The following is a 20,363-nucleotide window of genomic DNA, read 5'->3' on the forward strand; positions in this document are numbered from 1 at the left end:
CTAGACCACTAAATCTAAAAGGTGGTACAAGAGTCAAAAAATACATAGTTTAATACTGCCCTTGGTCAATGACTCAGACTCCCCAGGGAGTCCAAAACACAAAGTTCATTAATCTTTTGAAGTCCATAACTTACGTCAAGCAACATAAATTTTTAAATTTCTTAACCTAAAATAACTCTCTTCCAATTAGAGTTTAAGACGGTTCATTTTAAAAGGAAATTAAATATTAATGTACTTAAAATACTTAAGACCAGTAATTTCACATAAAACCACTTAAATTTTGTCATATTTTAAATCAGCTAAAAGAATGCTTGAAAGATACAATAACAATTTTCAAACTAAGTTTTCATTAACAACTCTGTAATTAGATAGCACCTTTCACCAACACCTTATAGTTCATTAAAGACTTTCATTTTACTTTACCCAAATAAGTATTTAAATATTCAAAGGCTTCAAATGCCTTTCAAATAGTTTTAATAATAACTTGAGTCAAGTTATAAATACTGAAATTCCATTGCAAGGTGACCTTCAAAAGAATGAAAGTTCTCTGCTGGACAAGGACTTCTAAAAAAACAAAACAAAAACAAAAACAGCTGACTAGATAACTAGATAGACAGCAGATAATGAGATCAATTTAAATATTCAAATAGCTTCAAAGGCAAATTCCTAATCTGTCCTTAACTCCAACTATACATATAAACAAAAAGATGTGCAGCAAGAAATTTAAGAGTAAGTTATACATAAACTTATAAAAACAAATGTGGCACACAACAGCTTCGTAAAGGGTGTCCTGTAAAATAAACCTTAATTCTCTTTTTCCAAAGGAAAAGAGTTACTACTAAATGTAACACTCCCGTTGGATTCCCCTGCAGAGGGAATTTCTAGGAATCTCCTCCAGCCAGGTACAAACCCTCATTGAGTGTGAAGTCCTGACAGTGTTCCCACAACAAGAAAGACCACCTTAGGACAAGCCCTTTTGTTCATCAATAACTAAACTTTCTTGCAAAAGTTCAAGTGGATTCACTATATGCTGAATTTTGTTCTATGGCAAATGAATATCAACAGACATTTTGTATATTACCTTGGGTTATAACACGCTCCACTGTGTAAAAAACAAAATAAACAGCTAGCCATCTCTATAACAATCACGCATCTTCCTTCTAGGACACCTGTACAATGGCTTCACATTCAAGAATAGGTTGGATACTGTGTGTGACATCCTCATTTTATTAGATGTTTTTACAAGTGTATACACAGACGCATGTATATATTTATGCTGTGCATACAGAGACAAAGCAAGTAAGTTCGGACAAGGACAACTATGGCTTTTCATAAAAAACAAAACGAAAACAGTAAAATGACCACACCAGAAATCTAAGATTCAACCAGAAAGAAAATCTGTCACTTTTATATTGATAAGTTAAAACAACAACACTGTACATCACTTAGAATATTTTAGACACACTTGAAGAGGCAATCAAGGGAATCAAAGATTTAAATTTCATGACTAGGACACCCAAAACCTTTCCCACGGACATTTATTGTAATCAACATGAGGAAAACAAGAGATGCAGAGCTCTTTCTATATAAAATATGTTCAGTACTGTTTACATATCCTTTGCTTTATGCATATTTCATTCTATTTAATTGGTTTGGTTACAAGAGCATTTATCATTCTCAGGTTAATATTCTCATTCCAAGTGTGATTACCATTTAATGCTTTTGTAAAATAACAGTATTTTACAAAAGACATGAGTTCTAGGAGAAAAGAATATAGTTGTTGCTCCTACTATAAACACCCCCCCCCCCGATTTTCTAGGTCATAAACTTTTAAAGCCAGTCATCCCGTTGAGATATTATCTTCAGATACTGCAAATGCTATTGTATTATGACATGGTTTTCTTTGTAAGGCAAAAATCCATCAGAAATCCTCTTGAATTATAGAAAAACTTCAATGAAGCTTAAAGGAACATCTCACCAGGAATGCTACTGGTCTTGCATATTTCAATGTGGGAGTAAAGATTTCTTCATTCAAACTGACTAAGCTGCCACTAAGACACAAGTTGAATTGAAACATTAAATTAGAAAGAATGGCAACAGTTTAATAAAGTTATAAGTATGATTATTTTTCCACCAGCACCTACAAACTAGAATAGTAAAGCTGAGGAAGATTTAACTCTCCTGATTTAATTTTGTTCTGCTAACTTTATTTTAAATAACATGTCTTATCATTAAGAACATAATTGTTTAAACCAGAGGAGGAAAAAGATGCAAACAATATAAGGCTCCAATATAGCAACAGGATCTACAGCTCCCTCATTTAGTACCCACCGAGTCTTTAATCAAGAGAAACATTAGTCACTCCTGGTCAAGAATTAGATCTAATATATCAATATCTCAAAAAGCTGAAAAAAATAGAAAAATTAAAGAAGTTTTCATCTAGAACCGAAAAAAAGAACGAGGAGGATTTTAGATCCCATCTCAAGAGATGGTAACCACTTCAAGTCTTATTGTGACCCCTATTGCAAGTCACACTGCAATGGTCAGACCGGGTTATAGAGGCTGGAAGTAAGGAATGAGAAAAAGAAATAGGCAACATCACTTTGGGTGCAAGAATCAAACTTGCACATAAAACTGAAACAAAGCAAAAAAGCTCTGGGGAAAGTATCACTAAGAAGGGTCCTGTTAGCGAAGACTCAGCGGGCAAATGCGCAGGAGAGCGAGCCGAACGAGCGCCCCCGGTGACAAGAAAGGAGCTCCTGGGGGTCACGCAGGAATGGCTCACTGTGGACTAATGCACAAGGAGTGACCCGGGGCATGTCTGTTGGTCATCTCCCTCGGTCGGTACGATGTGCACGAGATCGTTTACCTGAAATCCCAAACTGCCCCAAACCCAGCATGCCCTCGAGGCGGGGCCTGAAGGAAGTCCCCTCATTGTTCAAAGTACCACTGCCTCTTTCACAAGTATCTGCTACCCGTACTTCCCACAGCGCCTCCCCACCTCTGAGCCCTCAACACTGACAGCGACTCCCGGATTGTAAAATTTCTCCACTTAGTATTACACAGTTGGTGGGTGAAGGCTGTAAAGAAGTAACAAAGACTCCCGAGGACCTGCAGGTACTCTTGGTCTGGACGGACCGCCGACGGCACCCATTCCTCAGCATCTGGAAGTGTTGACACCCCACACGTCAAAACACAGGTGAATTCCTTACCTGCATAGAAGCGAATGAGGCAGCCAATCTCCGAGTCCATGCCTTCCTCCTGCACCCTCCACAACTCCCCAAATCCCAGTTGGAAGAGGTAGTCATTTTGGATCTGCAATGGCTTCTCGTGTGCCTCCAGGCGCCGGGTGGTCTCTCCGTGGAGCTGCACGTACAGGGTGGGCGGCGGAGGCGCTTTCTCCGAGGCCGCCCCGTTCCCACCCGGGGTCGGCTGGGGGCGGCTAAGGGCCGCGGCTGCAGCCTCCTTTTCCTCCCGAGGCCGGTCGCGGGCGGCCCCTCCCGGGCCGTCGACGCCCCTCGGGTCCTTCGGCAGCAGCGGAGGCGGGGAAGCCGGCGGGGAAGGCGGTCGGGCGCCCGCCCCGGGCCGGGACTGCGCGGAGAGGCAGGGCAGGCGGGGCTGGCTCGGAGCCCCCACCAGGGCCGGGGCCTGGTCAGCCTCGAGCTCCTCGGACGACGAAGAGGAGCCGCTGCCGCTGCTGTAGGGGTCCAGCCGGTCGGACACGCTCTCGGCGCTGGGGCTCAGGCTGAAGCTCTCGGTGTCAGAGGCCGGGCCGGCGGCTGTGCCGTCCAGGGGCTGCGCGGCGCCCGGCTCACCCGGGCTGGAGTCTGACGGCGCCGGGCTGGCGCGGGAGGCGCGGCGCGCCCACCCGCCCGGGCCGCCCGGCAGCTGCAGGTCCGCGGGAGGCGCACGCGGCGGGCCCCCGACGGCAGCCAGCCCGCTCCTCCCGGGAGGCGGCCCCAAGTCCCGGGGTTCCGCAGGCGCGAGCCGCGGGCCGACGTCGGGGGGCCGCTCCGTGCCGGCCGCGGGTCCCGGGCCCTTGCCTATCACCTTCACCACACCGCCGCCTTTGTGGCCCACCTGCAGGAGGCGGGCGGCCACCTCGCCGGCCGTGGTGTCCAGCGTGCAGAGCACCGGACGCAGGTAGGTCGAGGCCAGGTGGCGGTCGAAGACGTGCACGCAGCCCCGCTGGAGCTGATGCCTCACCCAGTCCCGGTCCGACGGCTGCAGCTGCAGCATCTGCCGGTGCTTCAGGAGCAGCGTCTTCCTGTCCAGGCTCCGGGTGCACAGCGACGCCGAGGCCGAACAGGAGGCGGAGAGGCCGGCGGCGCCGGGGCAGTGCGAGGCAGCAGCGGCCGAGGACGACGACGACGACGAAGAGGAGGAGGACGAGGACGATGAAGCGGCGGCGGCCGCGGAGAGATTCCTTTTCAGGCGCCCTCTCCTCAGCAGGAGAGAGTTGGCGCCGCTGCCGGCCCCGGGCACCGGGGCAGCCCCGCCGGCGGTGGGCTGGGGCGCCCCGCGCCGCCGCCGGCGACCCGTGCCTCCAGCCCGGCCCGGCAGTGGCCCCAGCTGCGCCTCGCCGGGGGCCTCTTCCCGCGCCCCGCCGGTCGGGGCCGCCGGGGTCAGCGCGGGCTCCGGGCTCCGGCCGCCCCCGGCCCCTGCCGCCAGAGCCGCCGCCGCCGCCGGAGCCGGAGCTCGGTCCTCCCTGCTGGTCTCTGGGAGTCGCTGCGCCGTAGCCGCGGCAGCGGGCTCCATTGCAGTGGGGCTTCGCGCTTCCCCCCCAGCTCCGGAGGCAGCGGGAGGAGAGGGAGGCGGTGAGGCGAAGGTGGGAGACGGCGGCGGCGGCAGCGCGGGGAGAAGGGAGAAGCCAATGGCGTTCGGCGCGGCCGTTCCAGGGGATTATGTGGCAATTCGGAGCATTCCGTCGGTGTCTCGGTGTTCCATCCCGCGCGCCCGCCCGCCTCGCCGCCACCGCCCCCCCACACACGCCCTCCCCGCCCGGGTCGCGGGCTCAGGAGCGCAGGCCCCGCCCGCCCCCTCCCCACCTCGCCGCGGCGAACCAGCAGCGTAGCCGGGCTCATTGAATATTAATCACGCGCCTGGAGCGGGAAGGCGGGAGGCGGGCAGGGCGGGAGCTCCACGAGGGCCTCATGAATATGCATCGTTAGCATGACGGCATTCCCGGGAGGAACGGAGTGAGCTCTAGGACGGCGGGGAGGCGGAGCTTCAGGATAAACAAACGCGACGCGTGCGTACGAGGGCGGGGCGGGGAGGGCAGTTTCCCGGGAGGTTCCTGCGCTGGCCTTGGGAGAGGGGCAGCCTGTGAAGAGCGGGGCGAGCGGTGCACCTTGGGAGTTGTAGTTCTATTGTGGGAACAAACATGCCCCAGGAAAACATGGCGAACCACAAGCCCCAGAGATCCTTACTTTATGCCCCTCCTTGCAGCCAGCCTCTGGCTATGGGCAGTGGGTATTGTGCCCTCTGCTGTTAAGCTCTGTACCTGGGAATGTTCTTGTTATTAACTTGCGCCCAACCCGCCCATTCCCGCTTCCCACAAGACTTTCGTTTTCCCTGATAATTTAAAGTGAGGGCTTTGAGGAACTCTACACGGTGTGAACTCTACACGTTCCTTGGTTCTCACCTCCACCCACTGTATGAGATGCAAAAACACAACCAGAGCACCGCAGGATAACTGGCCGTGGAAGTGGCCAACTTCACTTCCCCCGCTTTTTCCAGGCGAGGGAAGACGGCGTCTGGAAGTTCTAACTTGGACAGTTGTTGAAAGCGCTTTTTGGAAATCGTGCAGCCGCTAGCCGATCCTCTCCCGAAACTATATGTGGGAAAGAAAAAGGCAAAGGGTTGGGGTCTTGTTTTTTTCCCATTGACCTTAAAGTGTGAAGTAACTTAATGACAACGGAACCAGTGGAAAGTAGAAGAAATGATGTACTGGAGACATGGTGGGATATGAGATTGGCTCGTCCTGTGTATTCTCTCTTATGTCTCACCTTGTTTTTTCTTTCAACGTTAAGAAAAAAATTAGTTTTTGCTGCTACAATGTTTAGTTGTGGTCTGAAAACTTGCACCTTCTTATCAGTTGATACTGTAGGTTACACTAGAATAGCTTGCTATTCAGAAGAATTTAGTAAACCATTTTAATTGAAGTACCATTCCCCCAGATTGTTTTATAAATCTGGATTTTCACATGTGAGATTCTGTCAGCTGCGTACTATCCAGGGCCTGCCTTAATTTCTTAAGTTTAATTTCAATGAAGTTACTAAACCTGGGGGGGGGGGCACCATGGAGAGAGAAAGAGAGATGAGGCGTGCCTAGCTGGCTCAATCAGTTGAGCATGGGACTCTTGATCTCCCGGTGGTGAGTTCGAGTACCACTTGAGTGTAGCAATTACTTAAAAATAAAAAATCTTAAAAAAAAGAAGAAAGATCAGCTAGAACTTGTTGCTGAAATAAATTCATAAGGGCAAGGAAAGTCACACTTAGGTTATCTACACAATTTCTTTGAAAAGGAATGGAGGAAGCCACCAGGATAAAAATAAATATTTCTCCTAATTTTTGAAATTCCTGAAAATAATTTTCTATATCTTTCTTTTGAAATCTTAACCCTTGGCCTCATGAAACTAATTTTTGTTGTTTCAATTCAATCAACAGCGCAGAGTTCCATTTTTAAAAGTAGGGAGAATGGTCACATCATTTAATTTAACAAATAATCATAAACACATTATACAACAGTCACTGTGATAAGCAATTGAATAAATCAGACACTGTCCTTGCCTTCATAAAGCTTATAGGTTATAAAGAAAGACATTCAACAAGTGAGAGGGATATAGAAAGGAGAAAATATAAGGTGCAATGGGAAGAAACAAAAATAAAACAAGGGGAACTGACCTTCTCCAGGAAGTCAAACAATAAAGACTAACTTTGGATGAAATTTTCTGTAACAAATGAAACTGGGTAGTTGTTGAAGGATCTTTCTCTGAAAGCAAGCAAAGAGGCAGAAAAGAAGTAATGATACTGAAGACAAATTTCAACTACACTAATCCGTATGTTGACTTGAGTAGCTCCTAACACAAACTATTAGTTCTAGAAGTGAAAAGAATGGTATTTTAATTTAGCCTTTCTTAAATTAGATTAAAAAACAAAGAGCATGTTAAATTTCAATCCGAAAATATGGACTGTTTAGACCTCTTTATATTCATTAGTTCCTCAGCTGATTTCCTACAAACCTGTTTAATTTTTGCTGTTTAAGAAATATGGCTAATAGCTTATAGCCCCCATACAGCTGACTTCTAGAGGTATATTTCTTTAGCTAATGTAACAAACTCAGGGAAAGTTTGTTCTAATCATAAATACTGTTACCATTGGCCTAATGTCCATTTGCATCCTCCCTAAGAAATTGTAGTACTGTACTTAATGTAGCTCTGGTTCCCATCATTCAGCTTCAATCTTCAATCACCCCAACTCTGCCTTTTTATCCTCTAAGAATTTTGTTTACTCTTTTAAGGTATTTATGACCAAAACACCTCCTCCAAGAGGAAAAAAAAATTTTAAGCATAGCTCAGAGAATTTTGTATCCAAAGTACTGGAGGTGGAAGGGGTGGGGAATCATCATACACACCTGCCCCACTCGGTATGAGGAGTTGCTGAATTGGGAGGAGAAGGGGCATAATGAGTAGTGTTAATGTTAAAGTATCTCAGCATAAAGAAAAAAGGAAATACATTCCAGCCTAAAAAACCAAACCAAAACAAAAAATCCTGTGCTGGGGACAGGGTGGGGAAGAAGAAGACTGTAGAATATAATTTCTACATAGATGAATTATTTCATGCACAAAGTCCATAGTCTGAAAGATGCCATATTCCATTGCACCCAGAAAACTAAAAATCCGAGTTGAGGGAAGAGCAGAAGAACAAGTGTGCACAGTATGATCCATTCCTTGTTCTACCTCCAAAACTTCAATAAAGTTACTAAACTTGGGGGTGAGAGGAGAGAGAGAAAGAAAAGGAGAGTTTGTAAAGAATACAGTCCTCTTACCACTAGATCAACTGGAACCTCACGGTTGAAATAATAGACATTGATAAGGGCAATGAAACTGGTGCTTAGAACTTGCTAGTGTCATGGAATATGATCTAGACCATCTTGAGCCAACCCACACTATACCATTTCTCTGAATAAGAAAAGGATTTCGGTAAAGGACAAATGTTTTCCAGACACCAATGAAATAGCAGCTTCTACTAAAAGTTGAGTGGGGCATAGGCCAAGTATCCTGAAACCTTGTAACTCATGAATGCCCCCTACCCTTTAAAGTGGTCCAAATGTACAATCTAATACCATGTTTCTGACTAGCCACATTCTTCAAAGAATCACATCTTAAAATGCTAAGAGATAATCCTGAAAAGAAACAACAGATGTAAAAGTTGCAAACCCTGATGCCAACTTGTTAAAATATTTTCACAGCTAAGTATAGAAAAAGAGAACATAATTTTCAATTTACTGCCACAGTTTATTTTATGCTGTGTGATTTATAACTGACTTGCTGTGTTTTGCATCTAGGTTAATCCTGTTTGCATCCTTAGATCCAGGATAAAAGAAATCATCTTTGGAATTTTTTTCTAATATAAGCAGTTGGAATTTTAATGGAAGCATGAATTGATAGCTGGGATGGTTTCAGGCCGAATTGTTAGGGGCTCAGCTGTGTCCAGAAATAAACTCAGAAAGATGCAATATACAATGTAATACATTTAGTTAGTACATTATGAACATGGGATCTAATTATAGTTTCACATTCTTATATCCCTTGAGCTACTAGTGGTTTACCATGCCTAAATTGCTCACTATTTACTCATTCTTTTTTACTATGAGGGACCCATTTAGCAAATTACTGCTCTGGTGCACTAAATGGGCCCCAGGTGGCTAAACTGAATTCGTATGTTCCCTTCTCACTGGCAGGAAGATACCTTCTGTTCTCTCTAAAGCCTTACCCCTCCCTCACAAAACTTACCATTTGAACTCTATCAAGAGCTCAGATTGCCACTCATTTTAGGTAGTCCACTTTATAAATACACTTGAGAGCTTTTCAGATTTTAGTGTACCCTTTTAAATCCCATGATTCTTTGTCTTTTTCTTATTTCTCACATCCTGCCTCATAGAAATAAACAGATGTATTACATTACGTCACAACAATGAAGTATTAAACCAAGAAATAGAGACCTTGTAATCCCACCTCTTTCAATAACAATGTAAATTACCTGGGACACTCATTCAATGTAAATCACCTGGGGCATTTATTCAACAGATATTTATTGAAAGTTTATGTGTAGGCACCATTTACCCCAGTAAATAGTATAGACAAAAATACCCGCCCTAAGGAAGTTTGTAAATAACATTACCGATCTTTTTAAATCTTTAGTTAAAACTGACCTCCTGTTTTCTTTCATATAGACGGTTCTTGTTTTAGGCAAATGGGAAATATGGCAATCTAGATACATTTGTTACACATTAGGGTATAAATATTTCTTCCCAAAGTATTCTATATTCTTTCTCTTATATATGAGTTCATCAAACAATTGCTTTAAATACTGGGCCTTTGTAATATTTATACATTTAAAACATATTAATTTTAAAAACTGATTTACACTCAGCTTTTTAGAAACTCATTTTGGGTTCTAGTCTGTCCCAAGTACCTAAAATCTCTTTCCACCAAGATTCCTAACAAAAATCCTTCCGAAATCATCCCAAAGCATTTCTCCTGAATCTTCTATGAGTAAAAATGAAAAGTCGTCTACAGATCATGATTTCCCCTATATTTATGGTCATTAATTATACCCTAAAGAAGTAGCATGGGTATTCTCTTTTTGTGCCCCCAAAGAGAATGATTATAGGAGACACACAGTCAATTCCTAGAAATCTTACCCTTTTCCCTTTTACTTCCCGTCACATCCACTGGTCTGGACTCCCAGATATAGCTGTTTCTTAGGGCTGTCATAACAAAGGACCATGAACTAGATGGCTTGAAACAACAGAAATTTATTCTCTCACAGTTCTGGAGGGTGGAAGTCCAAAGTCAAGGTGTCCCCAGGACCCTGCACCCTCTGAAAGCTCTGAGGACACCTTTCTTGCCTCATGCAACTTCTGGTGGTTTGCAGCGTTCCTTGGCTTGGAGGTCCATCCTTCAACCTCTGTGTTCTGGCATCTGTCATTGCATGGCCTTGTCCCTGTGTCTCTATGTCCCAGCTCCTCTTCTTATAAGGATGCCAGTCATTGAATGAGGGCCGATTCTAATTTATTATAATCTCATCTTAATTTGATTGCATCTGTAAAGACCTTATTTCCAAATATGGTCACCTTCTCAGGAACCAAACAGATGTGAATTTGGGGCGGGGACACTACAATATGCTAGGTGCTTTGGAGCGCTCCTCAGGAGTGACGATCGGAAATTTATCAGACTTCTACATTTCAGGGATTCTTAAAATCCCACCACCCGAAAAAACTGGTGACCAAACTAAGGATATCAACCTTCTACTCATTCATTTAAATAGTCATTAAGTCTCCTCCTTCGTCAGGCACGAAGCTAAGTCTGAGTACATAATAGCAAATAAAACAGTTGTAAGTATTGCCCTCAAAAACATTTTTAAACTATAAATACCATAAAAATACTACTAAAGAATGTACATTTTAACACACGCACACAAGTAGGAAAGACAAGTCGCAGCATAAAAGGTAGTCTCTTTAAAGTGAACAAAGTTAACTTTACGGAAAACTCCTTACTTTGTCCTTTTTTTCCTCATGTTACCACAAATCAAGAAAAAGACCATGGCAAACCAGTGCCAGATCTCAGACCGGCATCAGTAATCACAGCATGAGGGCTTGCAAAGCGTTATCTCTGGTGCTCTTCCATTCTGTAGCCCATAATATGCGCTTAGGTGAATACAGAGCTATTACTTGCCAGAATTCAACAATTTACAACCATCTGTTGCCTTATGGATCAAAATACTAGAAACTGTAACCAGTGCACCAGTACCATATAACATGCATGATCTTACCTTACTCCGCAGTAACACTGGGACGCTGGAAAAGCAAGCAGGGGCACTCATGCGCAGGTGGGTGCATGAACAAGTGGGATAGGTGGTGGTGACAACGGCAGAATAACATTCTCAGCCTTCGACACGTTCCACAACTGAAAGGTAGCCCCATGTAATATTTCGGCAGAGTTCAGTAACGTCTAAGGTTGGAAGTCAGAAGTCCCCATTCTAGTCCAGCTCCTATACTAACCAGTTAAGTGTGACATTGGGAAGACATTTGACCTCAAGGAGTTTTCAGTTACTGATTTAGGAAACGAAGGGACTCAACCAGAGAGTGTCTGCCAAATCTCTCCTGGCTCAAAAAATTATTTCTGATTCTGGTTAAAAATGAAAACTGTCTAATTTTGAATACTGGCAAATGTTTTTGTTAGCCAAGAACTGCAGACCTTCACATTTAGACGCTATTAACTTCCGGGGGGGAAAACCTTTAAAGACTGATTTTTGCCATTTAAAAGAGTTTCTAATGCATTTAAAATAACAGCAGGTTGATTCTGACATTTAAGAAAACTGCTGGGTTTTCAGTGCTTTGAAATCTGAATTTGTCATGAAGAGGAGCCAATCCATGACAACAAGAGCTACAGCTTCAGAGTCCCAAACTCCAGGGTCTTTATCAGTTTTCCTTTTATAGTCACAGATGGGTAGAAATCTCAGCACGAAGTAAGGTCAGGGCACAGATCGTCAGCCAGTGAGCACATGTGTACCAGGAGACACGGACAAAGATATCAGTAGCAGCTGTAGTTAGCAAAGCCAAATGGAATCAACCCGAATGTCCGTCAACAGTAGAATGGATAAACCAGTGGTAGTACAGTCTACACTGAAAACCCAACCAAGCAACAAACATGAATAAATGAGCACAGCGCTAGGCAATATGAATGAATCTGAGCATGTTGCATGAAAGAAGCCAGGCCCAGCAGAATGCTTCCATTTGATTCCATTTATACCACGTTCAAGAACAAGCCAAATTAATCTCTCTCTCTTTCTCTCTCTCTCTTTTTTTTAGGGATGCAATTTAGGTGGTAAAACTGAAACAAAAGGAAAAGGAGGTAAATAACACAAACCAGTAGGTGGGAGCAAGCGAAAAGGGGCCTGAGGTGGCTTCCGGGATGCTGATAGTGTTCTGTCTTGACCTAGGTGTCCACCGAAGTTCCCTCTTTTTAGAAAATGTGTTTCAGTTGTACATTTGTCTTTTGCATCCTATCCTGTTCATATTATGCTTCATAACAAAGGTTTTTTAAAAAAAATCAACTATATGGGGGCGCCTGGGTAGCTTAGTAGGGTAAGCGTCTGACTCTTGAATTTGGCTCAGGTCATGATCTCAGGGTCATGGGACTGAGCCCCGCATTGGGCTCCCCGCTCAGTGCGGAGTCTGCTTGAGATTCTCTCCCTCTTCCTCGGACCCTCTCCGCACTCACACTCTCTCCCTCTCTCTAAAATAAATAAGTAAATCTTAAAAAAATAAAAAATCAACTGTATGGTTTTTGTTATAACCTGAACTTCTACATTTTGTCCATGATTAAGAGTTTAAAGTTAAGTTTCCTGTCACTTATTTCACTTAGAATTTTATTTATAATATAAAACAATCAATAAACTATAAACCTAATTTAATTTAGGAGAGAACTTTAAATATTAATTCTAAGAGTAATAAGTGTACTATAGAAAGTCTGGACAATACTGAAAACACTAAAGATGCAAAGATGAACAAAAAAAATCCAGTGACTCCCACTTATTTTCATGTATTTCCTCTCAGATTTTTTAATGCATTTTAATGCAGTAGAGATTGTAATGTAGCTACAATTTTTAACCTGTTTTCCTCACTCAAAATTATTCCATAAACACTTTTCCATGTTATTAAAAAACTCACTCAAAACATAATTTTTAATTTCTAGATAAAAATGCATCATTTTGGCAAACCATGATTTATTTAAGAGCTCCATAAAGAGTGAATTAACGATCAGGCAGGACACCATGCTGGCTTTGAGTGTTTTTATGCCATTTTTTGGTACTATTCTTCTTTGTGGAAATAAGAATACAGTTACAGTGTATTTTTGCTACAGTCATCTTCCCTTATCGCAGCACCCTTCGACCACAACTTAGCCACATTGAAATCAGGCAGTGTCCAAAATCCTTTTTAGATGAGCTTATGAAGAAGTGGAAGTGAGGAAATATCTACCAAGTGCCTACCCCAGGCCAGGGGAGGGGGGCCAGATTTTGCAAACAAAAACACAGGATACCCAGCAATAGCACTATTTGGACATACTTGTACGAAAAAGTATTCACTGCTGATCTGAGATTCGATTTTCCTGGGTGTCCTGTGTTTTCTCTGACAGCCCTCTGCCCGGGTCACTGGCAGTCTCATCCATAGATTTTTCTCATCCCTTTGACCCCTGTGAGCGTTACATATGATTCCCATTGTAAAGAATAGCTCAGAAATTCAATCTTTTTTCAGCTCACACAGCTAGAAAGGGGCAAAGCAAGAATAGAAACTCAAGCTTTCTGACACCAAGATTAGGGCTTCAAATTTGTTCATCTTCCCCCTGGTGCTTGGGTAATATGGGGCCTCAACGCTCCCTCAGTGAGAGAGGGTATTTGGGTTTTCATTTGTTGCTGTTGTTTCTTTTTAAAAATTGTTCATCACTCCTCTGTATTGTTATGTTAAAAAAATGAGTACTTTAAAAAAATGAGTACTGGACCCAGGTGGCAGGGCCAAGCTAATGAACACGATTCAAAACTGAGCCCCAGGAAAAGAGGCTTTTCATTGACACAGAGCAGCAAGGGGGAGCTGGGGACACGCCCCTCCTCCCAGCCCTCCCTCACCACCGTACTCTCTTTTGACAGTCAAATGAGACAGTTTTGTTTCAGTCACTCCTAGAAATCCCAGGGATGTTTGGGTATTGGGGTTTGTTCCTCCCCTTCCCCTCCCGTATTTTGTTTTAAAGTAAAAGAGTAACGCAAAGGGAAACCATCCAGAACTGGCTCCTCTGGAGTCTGGATGAAACAGGACCAGAGTATAAGTTACCTTCATCTTCTCTGGGCCAGGCTCACCCCAGCCCCACCATGTGGCTCATGACAGACTCACCACCCAAACTGTCTCTCTTGCTTCTCCTCATTGATCCATTTTAGCCTTACTGCCTCCCTTCCCTACATACCCAGATTCTTTCCAGCAAGTCATTTGGCCAACCCCCCAGATTTACTACCTCTCTTTCCCAGGACATAAAATTCCCTGGGCCCCAAAATGAGGGACAGTGTTGGTGGGGAGTGGGGGCAGGAGATAGAGTGGCGCTGAAGTGGGAAAAAACTATCTCAGGCCCCAGCTATGCTCCTGAGATCCCCATGGACGAAGCTCTCATGACAAGCCCAGGTGAGGAGGTGGGGCTTGGGGGGGCGGGGAGTGACACAGACCTCCACAGTGCCGCCCATGAAGGCCCCCAGGCCTCACTCCAGGCAAACACATCTGGCCAATGGCCTCCATCTCTGAACCAAAGAGGAGCAGAGGCTCTTTCTTCTGCACCTAGGGAAGCAGGTGTCAAAGTCACACCCAGCATCTGGAGCAATGAGCAGTTCTGCTTCCCTCCTGCAGCCCTGATTACCATCAGCAACCAGAGCAGCTCCCTGGCCAGGCTGGTACTCTTGCAAAGCCCACCCAACTTGTAGGCAGATAAAGTAGTTGGCCCGGGGAGCAGGTGCCAACTCTAGCATGCGTTTATGAATAGTATCTTTGCCAGGTCTCTGAGAAGAAGGTGACCAAGACAACCTTAACGTTCCTCTCAGCTGGACTCAACTTTAGACAGACTTCTCCCTGACTGCAGTCCCCCAGCCTCTCTTCACTTAGAACTTTTCTTTAGAACATTCATAACTATGGCTTCTCTACCCTTCTGAGATGTATGTAAATTTTTTTAAAGCTTCTTTCCAGTTTTTCAACCCAGAAAGATTTTCTCCAGGACCTGGGAGCCATGTCTTTGAAATAGCATGGAAGGAGATAGCAGAGCTGTCTCTCAGTCCCTCTGGGAAAGTAAGAGCCTGACTTCAGTGGGGGTCTTGCTCCATGTTGCAAAACTACCTCTTGTCACAAAAATGTAGGAAATGTGCTGTTCCTTTGGAAAATTCAATTTGTAAACACAGATGGCCCAACATCCTCCCGTGCTCTCTCACTTGCTCACCTCAGCCCTTAAAAACTCTTCCGGCTCCTGTTTCAGTGGAATTGAGTTCAGGCTGAGTTCTGGTCTCTCTCCCCTACCACAATAACCTTAAATAAAGTCTTCCTTGCCTGTTTAAGTTTGGTGCCTTTTTGCTTTGGAACAGAAGCTCTAGTTTCTGATTTTTCCCCAACTGTTGAACAAGTTACAAATTGTGTACAGCGGTGTCATGCTTGTAAACAAGAATTGCCCTAGAACGTAAGTGGACATGGATTCAAAGCCAGAGTGGACACTTCAGAGGACACTTGAGAAGAAAGGCTTTCCTTCCCCAGAACATCTTCACAGTCTCTCCAGTAACCTAGCCTGAGTTGAAATGACCACATTCAGATAAAGTAAGAGATGTGAGGACCAAGGTCTTTGAGTAAGACAGAGAGAGCTCATTATTCTTAGGCTATAATTAAAATGCTATGGGGCACCATCCCCCCAAAAATAATCTGAGGTAGATCTTAGATCTAAATATGAAAGTTAAAATAACAAAACTTCTGAAAATGACCTTGTGATAGGCAAAGCTTTTAAAGCACAAAAGAACTTCTGCTCATCCAAAGGCATCATCAAGAGAGTGAGAATACAAACCACAGACCTTGGGGGAGACAAAGGATTTCTATTCCGAATGTAAAAGGAACTCCTACAAATCAATAAAAAAGGCAATCCTTTCAAAAACAAGAGGCAAAACAACTAAACACTTAAACAGGCACTTCACAAAAGAAGATAATGGAAAAACTAGCGTGTGAAAAGATGCCCACCAGGATTGCTCTCAGGAAAATGCACATGAAACCTACATACCGTAGAACAGCTAAAATTAAGAGTGACAATACCGAGTGATAGAAAGATCATAAGCCGCTACATTTTCCCGCAGATCTGTGTGATATGAGTACTTTAGGCATAACCCTTTAATTAAAGGTTATGCCTCTCTTGTTTAAGACATGGGAACATTGGATTTACTTAACACTTTAATTACATATGACTCTGGGCTCTGGGCATGTGAGATGGGAGTGTTGGGTAAGGCAGGCCCAGGCTAAGGGTAAGGCAGGCTGGGTGGAATATCTGGAGACAGTGCTCAAATAGGCAGCAAAATCTGAAGAGAAAGTACAATGCTATTCACCTTGCAATTTTGCCCATGAATAGTAATTTCTACATTTTTCCTAAAAGAGAAATGTTCTGCGCAAAATCACATGGACCAGGGGCTGTCTCTCCTTGTTTGAGCTCCGTGTGAACGTACAGATCCGGACTCAACACGAGTTGCATGTATTGACTTCAGGCCTTTGCGATGACACCAGCTAGTTGACTTTCCTGAATGAGTTTGATCGAGCATCTGCTATGTGCCAGGCACTTTGGTAAGTATGAAGAATACAGTGATGACCACATCATCCGTATACCCTTCACTCTTGGATCTTACAGCTTCGGAAGGGAAAATGCCCACCTGCCAACAAGCACTGCTCCTATAAAAATATGTGCCCAACTCTCCAACAGGAATCAACTTCTCAACTGGAATTCAGTCTTGTCTTTTAAAATCACTCATTCCATAATTGAGAGAGGGATGGAGATGGGAAGGCAGGAGGGGAGGAGAGAGAAGGAAGTAGCTGCCTATTCCACTGGGTTGGAATATGATAGATACAGTTTTTAAAATTAAAAAGTAGGAAAAACTCAAAATCGGACAATTATAAGAGGACTTTTTGCCCCCAGTACAGGGCAAAGAATGAACAATCATTTTCTATATGCCTTTTCTGTATTCTGAAAGTTGACATTTCCATATTAACATACATCTTCTTGGAGCGCCTGGGTGGCTCAGTCGTTAAGTGTCTGCCTTCAGCTCGGGTCATGATCCCAGGGTCCTGGGATCGAGCTCCGCATCAGGCTCCCTGCTCAGCGGGAAGCTTGCTTCTCCCTCTCCCACTGCCCCTGCTTGTGTTGCCTCTCTCGCTGTGTCTCTCTCTGTCAAATAAATAAAATCTTTAAAAAAAAAAATCTTCTAGAATTATGACCTGCTTTTCTTCTGGTGCTTGAATGTGTAAAAACCTAACTGTGAAATCAATTCATGCTAGACCTGAATCAGGCAAAGTGCACTGAAGGATAATAGCATAAAAAAATCTCACCTGTGTATTTTCCCCTTCTCAAATATAAGTGCTTAAATACTATTAGTCAAATTCGATTGACAAGATTTAGAATTAATAGTTATATCAAAACACAGGGAGAAAAAACAAACCTTAGTTAATGTGTTTACATTTTTTAAAGGGTTGGAGACTCATAATCTAGTGTTAAAAGACTTAGGAAGAAGGGCACCTGGGTGGCTCAGTTGGTTAAGCATCTGACTTTCAATTTCAGATCGGGACATGGTCTCAGGCTCTTGGCATCAAGACTGCGTTGGGCTCCGCACTCAGCGTGGAGTCTGCTTGAGATTCTCTCCTTCTGTCCTTCTCCCCCTGCTAGTGTGCCCTCTCTCTCTCTCTCTAAAATAAATAAATAAATAAAATCTTTTAAAAAATAAAAGACTCAGGGATAGAGAACCACTAGAATTTCAAAAATAAGTAACAGTATTTTATGGTATCTGAGTCTACTTCAGTTCTATTTTAAACTATTATTGCAAAATGAACATAATTTCTATATAGGATAGAATACAAACAATCTTGATTAACTTATTAAATTGGGGGGCCAGACATTTTTAAATGAAAAATCTTAAACCGAGTGCAAAAAAAAATGAAAGAAGGAAAGAATAACAAAACTCCAGCTGTTGTTCTTTTATATACATAGTAAGTCAGCTTGCATTAAATTTATATATAAAGGTCAATTAAAGTATAGAACTTTTTTCCAGATTAAAGCTCATTTTCTAATCCATCTAACTTTTGTTTTCAGTCTGGACTATAAACAAAGAATAGGATGTATTGCAAAAATAATGTCGTACATCCTTAGAGTGCATTCCTGTCAACAAAGTGTTTTCCTGTACATCATCTCACCTGATTCTCCCAGTAAGTCTGGGAGGTAGGTAAATGACATCGTCAGGATATAGGCAGTTCTGATTAGGGGCTCTCACTCACAAACTCTGAGGACAAAGTCTCTGAAAATAAAGAATCATTGAAATTTGTAGAAATAGCCCATACTAAGACGTAACTATATTGCTATGGAGACCCGAAAACGACCCAAGCTCAATCATAGTGATTAAGGTATAGGGCCATCTCGCCAACTGTGCAGTAATATAAGTGTCTGAAAGAAGGATGTTTCAGTAGAAGGGTGTTATCATCTGAAGGCAGCCAAAGATAAGAATTGACCTACATCGTCTGGGAAAAAGATGTTCTCACTAACGGAGGTAAGCACAAGTTGTTTCGGTAGCATCTGGTCAAGATCCCTGAATCAGCCTAAAGAGGAGGGCTGTTAGTAAAAGAAGTCTGCCTAGAGGAGAAATGAGTTGATGCCAAGTCCTGGGGGACTAGGTTAGTCATGCCAAGCAGAAGGGGCCCAACAGAGCATACAGTTGATTTACGGTGTGACACTTACTTCTCCGGAGTTCACTCTCTCATCTATAAAAGTCTATGATCCCTTGGTTCTGTTTGTCATGCTGGGTAGCCAAGTTCACTAAGAGAAAAACAGAAATCTTCCTGCTTGTGGTTGAAATAAAGTATGGTGCCTTTGTGGCTTCTCAGCAAAAGCCATCAAGAGCACTTCAATGCACCTGTCACCATTAGTAGTTAGAGGTTTTCTTCTCTTTCCAATGTGCTAATATGGAAGAGCAATGCTTTCTCTATGCCCATCTCAAAGAGTGAGAAAGTCCAAGTCATTCAAGACCAGTACAAAAGTGAGCAAACCAGGTAGTCCAGATGTGTAAGAAAGATACATCGTCTACACTATGTGCAGCATGACTTAACAGCACAGTGCAGCTGTCTGTTGGTACAAACATCCCCATGTACCTTTGCTCCAGAAACTGGTTATCACATACTCAACCTGGACAGAGCATGAAAGGACCAAGAAGAAATGGAAAAGGACAAATTTAAGGAAGAAACTATCAAGAGAAAAAAGACAGTCATAAAATTACCTTATATAAACATATTCAAACAAGATCAATTTCTGGCAAAAGAAAGTAGACTAAAAATGCTCATTTAACTCTGATCTCTCAAGAAATCCCACTAAAATGGTAGTGTTCTTTAAAAAATGATGATAGGTAAATATAGATAGATAGATAGATAGATAGATAGATAGATAGATAGATAGATAGTGGGGCGCCTGGGTGGCTCAGTCGGTTAGGCACCTGACTCATGGTTTCGGCTCCAGTCATGATCTCAGAGTCTGAGATGAATCGAGTATGGCTCTGTGCTCAGCAGGGAGTCTGCTTGAGGTTCTCTCTCTTCTACTCCCTCTGCCCCTCACCCCCACTCTGGAATAAATAAATGAATCTTTATAAATATGTAGATAGATAGATAGATAGATAGATAGATAGATAGATAGATAGATAGATGATAGATAGATAGGCGGACAGAAGCAAAGCAATAAAAATTGGAAGCTGAAAGCCTAAGGGATGAGGGATAACTGAGTTAGCCAAACTAGAAACTGAACTCTAAGCCCGCAGGGGGAAAGCTGAGAAGCAACATACTTTGCAGTGAAGAACTTCCTGAAACCACAAGAACTGGTGACATGAGCTCTTCCCGGAAGGAACAAATGTGGGATTTAAGAAGAAGAGACTGCCAGTCTATTCAGGAAGCAAGGATGGGTTCATCGTTTATTCCCTGGAAATAGTAGATACAATAGAGAGTTCTGGAGATGTGGGACACTAAGCACGACTGAAGTTGGGATTAAAGTGAAATTTTACATGCTGTCCCAGATTCTGTCCTCCGCTCTGCCTCTAGACCCCAGACCACCCCACACGGTGGACCACGTTCAGCCCTGCACAGGGCACCTGGCTGAAGGGGTGAGCGAGCCTGAAATTCAGCGCAGGCTCCACACACCAGCCGTGTACCTGGTGCAGACTCTGCCCAGAGGAAGGTGTACCATTTCCTCATTCTCCAGAAGGTTCCATCTGATCATTGAGCCCTGCTCCTGCAGAGCTGCCTCCCAGAGAAGCCACCTTCTCCTGATTCTCACAAAGCCT

General features: G+C 43.6%; 1 protein-coding gene across 1 annotated transcript in view; it reads right to left on the bottom strand.

The window, feature by feature from the left end:
• Positions 1-5,066, bottom strand: part of PHLPP1 (PH domain and leucine rich repeat protein phosphatase 1) — a 205,262-nt gene extending 200,196 nt beyond the window's left edge. Inside the window, exon 1 of the mRNA XM_045790230.2 lies at positions 3,213-5,066. Coding sequence (XP_045646186.2) covers positions 3,213-4,758 — 1,546 coding nt within the window. The 5' untranslated portion in view covers positions 4,759-5,066. The remainder of the gene's footprint in view (positions 1-3,212) is intronic.
• Positions 5,067-20,363: the final 15,297 nt, after the last annotated feature.

The sequence above is a fragment of the Ursus americanus genome, chromosome 19 (genome assembly GCF_024610735.1).
Source record: "Ursus americanus isolate L20-20 chromosome 19, mUrsAme1.1.p, whole genome shotgun sequence".
NCBI lineage: Eukaryota > Metazoa > Chordata > Mammalia > Carnivora > Ursidae > Ursus > Ursus americanus.